The sequence below is a fragment of the Pteropus alecto genome, unplaced genomic scaffold (assembly GCF_000325575.1).
Source record: "Pteropus alecto unplaced genomic scaffold, ASM32557v1 scaffold125, whole genome shotgun sequence".
Taxonomy (NCBI): Eukaryota; Metazoa; Chordata; class Mammalia; order Chiroptera; family Pteropodidae; genus Pteropus; species Pteropus alecto.
Window position 1 is genome coordinate 10,115,615 of NW_006436888.1, and position 6,530 is coordinate 10,122,144.

The 6,530-nt window shown below is 60.1% G+C and overlaps 1 protein-coding gene across 6 annotated transcripts in view; it reads left to right on the top strand.

Moving 5' to 3' along the window:
- CEP104 (centrosomal protein 104) overlaps window positions 1–6,530 on the top strand; it is a 35,214-nt gene that overhangs the window by 8,994 nt on the left and 19,690 nt on the right. For 5 of the 6 annotated variants that reach the window (XR_003047023.1, XR_001517120.2, XR_003047024.1 and 2 more), the window contains 5 exons: window positions 351–413; window positions 665–741; window positions 3,357–3,525; window positions 4,099–4,254; window positions 5,206–5,430. Coding sequence is in view for 3 of the 6 variants with exons in the window: in XM_015591375.2 (XP_015446861.1) it covers window positions 351–413; window positions 665–741; window positions 3,357–3,525; window positions 4,099–4,254; window positions 5,206–5,430 (690 nt within the window). In the remaining 3 variants the exon portion in view is untranslated. The remainder of the gene's footprint in view (window positions 1–350; window positions 414–664; window positions 742–3,356; window positions 3,526–4,098; window positions 4,255–5,205; window positions 5,431–6,530) is intronic. The other variant, XM_025048546.1, reaches the window with a different exon arrangement.

The window sequence follows — 6,530 nt, forward strand, 5'->3', positions numbered from 1 at the left end:
GTGTTAGGGTTTCATTTCATTGTCTGATTTGCCAAGACCGTGTAGGTGTGACCCCGTAGCTAACTCAAGCAGATGGGTCATTGTGAGACTGTGTTAAAACGACCAATTTTTAGCTATTATTGTTTTATAGTCCTTTAAACGTTAAAACAGCCACTTGGTTCAGCATTAGAATATTAACACATCATCTATAACAACCACACTTAATAATTCTGTACGTTAGCATGACGTTTTACAGTTAATGCATTTTGCCGTACCACATCCCATTTGACGATGGGCCAGCAGTTCATTGTAAGGGCGTTACGTATCGCCAGCATCTTATCCTTAATTTCTGTCGATTTGCTTTTCCGTAGGTTGCTTTGGTTGCGATAAACATCATTGGAGACCCTGCAGATTTCAGTGATGAAAGCAATATTGTAAGTTTGGAAAGTTTCACTCCTAAAGAAGAGAATTTATTTCTGGTGGGAGGGGGCCTTTATTTTTGTCACAAAAAAGTATCATCTTAAAAATCGTTGTAAAATGGGCTTTGTTTTACTCACGAATTGAGGCCATCCCTCCAAAAGACGAGGGTCATCGACGCTGCCAACATCTTTATACCAAGACGTCTCCCCCTAAGGCTGCTTGCCATCGCCTCTCAGAGACTGAGCAGACCTTTTTGTTCCCAAAGGCCTCTAGAAAGAAGCTGATCGACCATTATATAGGGCACAACTCGGAGGACCCCGCGCTGGAAGGGACCTGCACCGGGTAGGAGCCCCACCCTGAGGCAGTCGACTCCTGTGGCTCCTCAGATTCGCGGAAGCGCGCGTCACCTCGAAGGGCGCCTAATCCCAGGGCCTTCGCAGGCAGCTTAGCGCGGTCAGCCAGGGGTGAGGCTGTCTTAGATACGCTCCGAGATTAAGGTCACTGTTTTGTTCAGCACGTCTTCATTTATTGTTCTTCAGAGGCGACTTCATTTCTTGAGCATGCAGGTGTTACTAGAAAGTTCCTGAAATGCGTTCGGAAGAGTCCCCCCAGCCATCCCTTGATAGTTATCCGCACAGGCACGTGCACAAGTAATAACTAAAGGTATTAACTGACCCACATCGTCAGCTACTAGAGACTTTATTTCACGTCTTCTTTAAAACTGTAAGGGAGCGAGAACTCCGTGCCCTGTTCATTTGCGTGCACAGTGCTGACCGGTCCCTCTCCATGCGCCTCCGTCCCCTGCCTCCTGCCACGGCCACGTTCGGGGGCTCGGTGGGCAGGGAGGGGCAAGCTAAGGAGTTAAGTTCGCATGGCCCTTGGCACCCTGTGTCCCTGGGGCACTTCCGTGGGATGGAGAGCACCCTCCGCACCTGCCCGCTGTCATTAAAGCAGGAGGACCCCGCTGCAGAGGTGCCGGTCTGAGAGGGGTCAGGATGATGCCCAGCCCCCTTCTCTGACCTCGGCTTCCCAAAGAGGGGAAAGGTAGGACGCTGCGGTGTCAGCAGAGGCCCGGGCGGGCCCGCAGCCTCCGACACACTCCACTCCCGCTGCGTGGAGTCAGAGTCGCAGCCCTGATGCTGTGGCCTCCGCCTCCGCCGCTCCCGGCCTGCGCAGTGCAGACCGAGACTGCGCTCGCTCGGGGGCCGGCCGCGCCGACATGCCCGCGGACGGTGCGCCTGGCTCCCAGCCGAGGCCCCGTCCCCTGTCCCTGCAGGCCTGCCCTTCAGGAGTGCCCCTTGGCCTGAGGGGACGGGCAATGTCCATCATCAGAACTTGTGAGAAAAGCCATTTGCCTCACCTGCACCAGCGCCCCACCCCCACCCCCACCCAGGCCCTGCCTGTGCCCCCTGGAGGGTCAGCCGCCTGCTCACCTCCGGCGGTGGGGGTGGGGGGTCGGATGCTTTGGGGACAAGCGCTGAGCAGAGGTGCTCACCCACTTCTGACAGTGTGTCACTGTGACGGCACCGCCGCCCTGCTGTGGGGCAGGGACAGCCAAGTGCACTGACAGCTCGGTGTCTCCAGTGAAGGTCGTTTAGGTTGTGTCCATTGCTGTCAGAGTCAGTTCTCTGTGCGGTGGGCCAGGGGGTGGCCGACTGCAGGCTGCCTGTCCCGCCCCATCCCACGGGGCTCCCGGAAGCAGGGGCGTCCCCGAGAGGCTGTGAGTGCCACGGCCATGTGGTGCTGGACGCGGCATCCCGCAGTTCCCGCGAGGGCGGCCTGTGGAAAGTGGGGAGACCTGCTGTGTCGGGCGATCCCCTGGGGTCCTGACGCGGATATCCCGTGACGTCACTTTTCTCTGTGGGACTTTCACAGTGAAATGAAGACTTTGTTTTCATCTCTGGGACTTCAGGGCAGAGTGACTTGGACTTGAGTGTGGTCTGCATTTTGGTAAAAGGTGATCTTGTAGGTCTCGTAGGTGCGGTAGGACACGTCACTGTGTAGTCATCGTGGAGACGGATACCGTTTGAGGCTGCCCAAGCTGCCCTGGCCACTGCGGCTGGTGTCACTGCTTGGGGCAAACTGCCTGCATTCAGAGGGGTAGTGCGTGTGTGTGTGGGGGGGGGAGTGCTTGGTCATTGGAAAGGTGACGTGGCCCCATGTCGTGTTTGAGTTTGTTAGTGTACAAGTTTACCAACCGACTTCTCACGGCAAATAACAGTGTAATTAAAACCTAACTCTGAATAAAGACGTCCACGTTGAGCTACCACGTGGCTCCCTCCCTCCCAGGAGCTGGTGGAGCAGGTAGGGCGACACCGAATCCTGCCCCGTTAACACCTTGCTGCGTAGCTAGGCCGGTGTCCCGTCCTGATGCTGGGCCCAGAGGAGCGCCAGGGCTGCCGTAGACCTCGAAGGGGAGGACGGGGTGAGGCTTAATCAGCCGGGGCCCGGCCCGGTACCTAAAGGGTCATTTATTCTCAGAAGGCTTTCTCTGGTCACCTGCAGACTCGGTGCTGGTGACAGTGTTTGACACTTTGGGGTACAGTCTAGTAGAAGCGAATCTTTAGTGTTTGTTGCAGTTTCCGTGGCACAGGTGTGAACGCCTGGACTCCCCTTGGCCCGCCAAAGCGCACTCTTTGGGGTGAGGCTCAGTTGCCATTGGTTTGGGGTCTGTTTTTCCCCATCTACAAGTGATTCGCATACACGTCATGTCCCCTGTGCCCAGCACAGCACCTGGCACAGTCTGCGCTCCGAGTAGGTGTGCAGTGACTGAACGAGTGCACGTGGCCGTGACCCCCACGCGCGGTGAGACAGGCCTCGGGGGCACAGCCGTGGAGTTGGGGACCCGCTCGCACTGACGAGCCACATGGCCTGAGCTAGCGTCTGGCTGTCGCTGTCCAGCACGGTAGCCCCACGTAGACAGGGATACCTCTGAAACGTCCGTGTCTCTCCTTCAGGAAATCCGACTACATCTCTCCACTGGACGACTTGGCTTTTGACATGTACCAGGACCCCGAAGTCGCTCAGATCATACGCAGATTGGATGAGAGGAAGCGGGAGGCCGTGCAGGAGGAGCACTACGACTACGCCAAGAAGCTGAAGCAGGCCATCGCCGACCTGCAGAAGGTACTGCCGCGGGAGCGGCCTCTGCGGCCCGCGCCAGATCCTCACGCCGCCCCTGCCGCCCCTCTCCCCGCGGCCGGCCCATGCCAGATCCTCGCGCTGCCCCCATCACCCCTCTCCCCGCGGCCAGCCTGTGCTAGATCATCGCCCGCCCCGCCATCCGTGGCGGGCCCGTATTAGTCTCGTTAAGGGAGCGGGTTATTGGGAGTCTTGGAGCTCAGCGTGGGGTCACAGAGCTAAGCAAGCAGTCGTGGCCCGTGAGCGCCTGAGTGAGCTTGTGGCGCAGCCCGTGCCGCGCCTCCTCAGCCTCCCTTCAGACGTCACCTCCAGGCGCCACGTTGCCATCAGAATGATAGAAGCACACCAGACACCAGAGACGTTTTAAACGTTGCTGCGACCTCAGCAAGCAGCGTGCGCTTTGCAGGGAGTGTGGCCCGCCCTCCGCCTCCTGCGCCGTCCCCCAGGGTGACGCACAGGCGGCCATCTCCCTGTCGCTCAGGCGTCACCTTCGCAGTTACCTTCGCCCTTGGGCAGGTTGGCCCTGTGGGAAACAAACGCTGCGCTGCTGTGCCCCAGGTCGGCGAGCGGCTCGGCAGGTACGAGGTGGAGAAGCGCCGGGCCGCGGAAGAGGAGGACTACGACCTGGCCAAGGAGAAGCAGCAGCAGATGGCGCAGTTCCGCAGCAGGGTGTACGAGCAGCTGCAGCTGCACAGCCTGCTGGACGCCGAGCTGGTGGGTGCGCGGGCCCCCGGCTGCAGGTGGGGGGCCCGAAGCCCATGAGCACTGGCCATGCTCGCAGAGCTGGGGGCCTGCGGGCCGTAGGACCTCGCCCAGCTTGGGTCCCAGTCCCGCTCGCCAGCTGCAGCCCCGTGCGCCCGCGTCAGGGAGCGCTGGCCATGCCGTGCTCCGGCCAGACTCACGGTACAGGACAGGAAGTCGGGCACGGGGGAGGTCTCTGTTCGGCTGCTGTCCCCAAAGTCACAGTTCCTCGCCTGTGACAAGGACGTGCCCCGGGGAGAGCGGAGGGAGATACCCTCGGTGGCAGCGGCTGGTGGAGAACGCGCTTCACGGGGTGTGTGGCCTCCGTTGTCACTCCCCACTGGGCAGGTGGCATACTCCCACGTTACAGGCCAACGGCCAGGCCCAGGGCCACAGGCGGCGTGGCTGAGCGTGTGGACTCTGGAGCTGACTGCCAGAGTCCAGGTCCATGCCCCGCCCCCCTGGCTCTGTGGCCTCAGACTAATTCCTTAGCCACTCAGTGCCTCAGTTTCCCTGGCCCGTTTACCAGGAGGGTAAGAATGGTGAGGGTTAAATGAGACGCTCTGTCTAACGCGCCTTCAGCCCAGCGCCCTCGCTCGCAGTGATGCTGCGGTGACACGGCGCCCTGCTTCTGCGGGCGTGACAGCAGTGCCGGGTGTCGCTCACGGGTCCCGGGCCCGGCCGCACGGGTGCGCCCCCCCCCGCTGCAGTGCCTGCTGCACAAGTGCTCGCTGACACTAGCCTGTCTGTGTCGCTGTGCAGTCCGCGCAGTGACCTGCAGATGCAGCCGAGGGGACGTGGAGTGACTGCGGGACTGTAGTGCGATGGCCAGTCTGCCTGCTCACGCCCCGGCCCACAGGGCCGTGAGGCGGGTGGGTCTGCTGCGGCCGTGGCATTGGGAGTGAGTGTCCCTTTCTTCCGCAGATGCGACGGCCTCTTGCTCTGCCTCTCCAGCCCCTCGTTCGTTCTGGCAGTCCCCGTCACCAGCAGCCAGCGCGCTCCCCACCGCAGGGGGAGAGAGTGACAGAGAACCGGCCTGCAGAGCCTTTCCTCCCGGACCAGCTCTCGGCGCAGCCTCCAGACGCTTCTCCGCAGCACCGCACCGCAGACCAGTCCCCGCCCGCCCCGCACCCGCGTCTCAGGACCCGCGTAGGTGGCTTGGTTTCGGGCCTTGTGCGTTTTATTAGCACATCTGCAGGGGGGCGCATAGTGCTGGCTGCTATCCCAGGGCGAGGGGTGTATTCGGGTTCAGAACAGCCAAACCCCTTCTTGTCCTGCCTTCCGGGAGAGGCAGGTAAATGTTGAAGCCAGGATGTGCTGACGTAAGTGACCAGCACGCAGTCACGCCTCACGTGGGCCCCATCCGCAGCCCGACGTGCCAGGCCCCCATGCGCTCCGGCCCCCATCCGCCGGTGGTCTGGGCCACGCAGATCTCCCTGAGCCTCTGCTCCCCACACATAAAGACATGCAGACATCTGCTCGGAGGGTGGTTACGTGTCTGACGTGACATCACCTCAGAGCACTCAGTACCGGCCGTGTGGCTGCCGTGCCCGGTAGGGCCGCCTGCGTGGTGAGCAGCAGGGAGCCCGGCTCCCACCGGGGTTTACTGGCTGTGTGACTGGAAACCCAAGTCCACGTGGGCCTCAGGGCTGGTCTGATGTTGTCGGAAGCTCGGTTTCTGCCTATCTTTTAACCCTGTTCGTCGTGGTCCCGAGTCACCCTAGGACTGGCAGCTGTCACATGGCCCTCCGCTTCAGGTCTGAGGGGAGAACACATCCCATTCTAAGCAAAAGTCCCCTAGTTAACGCTAATTAGCTCGGCCTCAGTCACAATGCAGTTTCTGCTGACGTGCGGCCGTGCGCCCAGTGGGCCGTGGGGTGGAAGGCAGGACGCCCGGTGGACACAGGCACGTGCCTGCTGCAGCCAGAGGCCTGAGAAAGCGAGAGAGGACCACTGCTGCCATGGCCACCCCACGGCACGCCTCTGCGCGTCACTGGTGACGTCTCGTTTGTGACCTGATCGTTAGAAGTTATAATCAGTACTTCACTTTAAAAACATTCTAGTTTCTCCTTTTTTAGTATCGGTCTTGTTTTACAACTATGAGCAAACATTACATCGTGAGAAACTTAATCTCACGTGTGACACGCACTTAATCTTTAGTCATCCCAGTGAGTGTTAATTGTGAATAAACGGTGATCCTCGTCTGTCCAGCATCACCGTGGCACTGACCTCTGAGACGACGCAGGAAC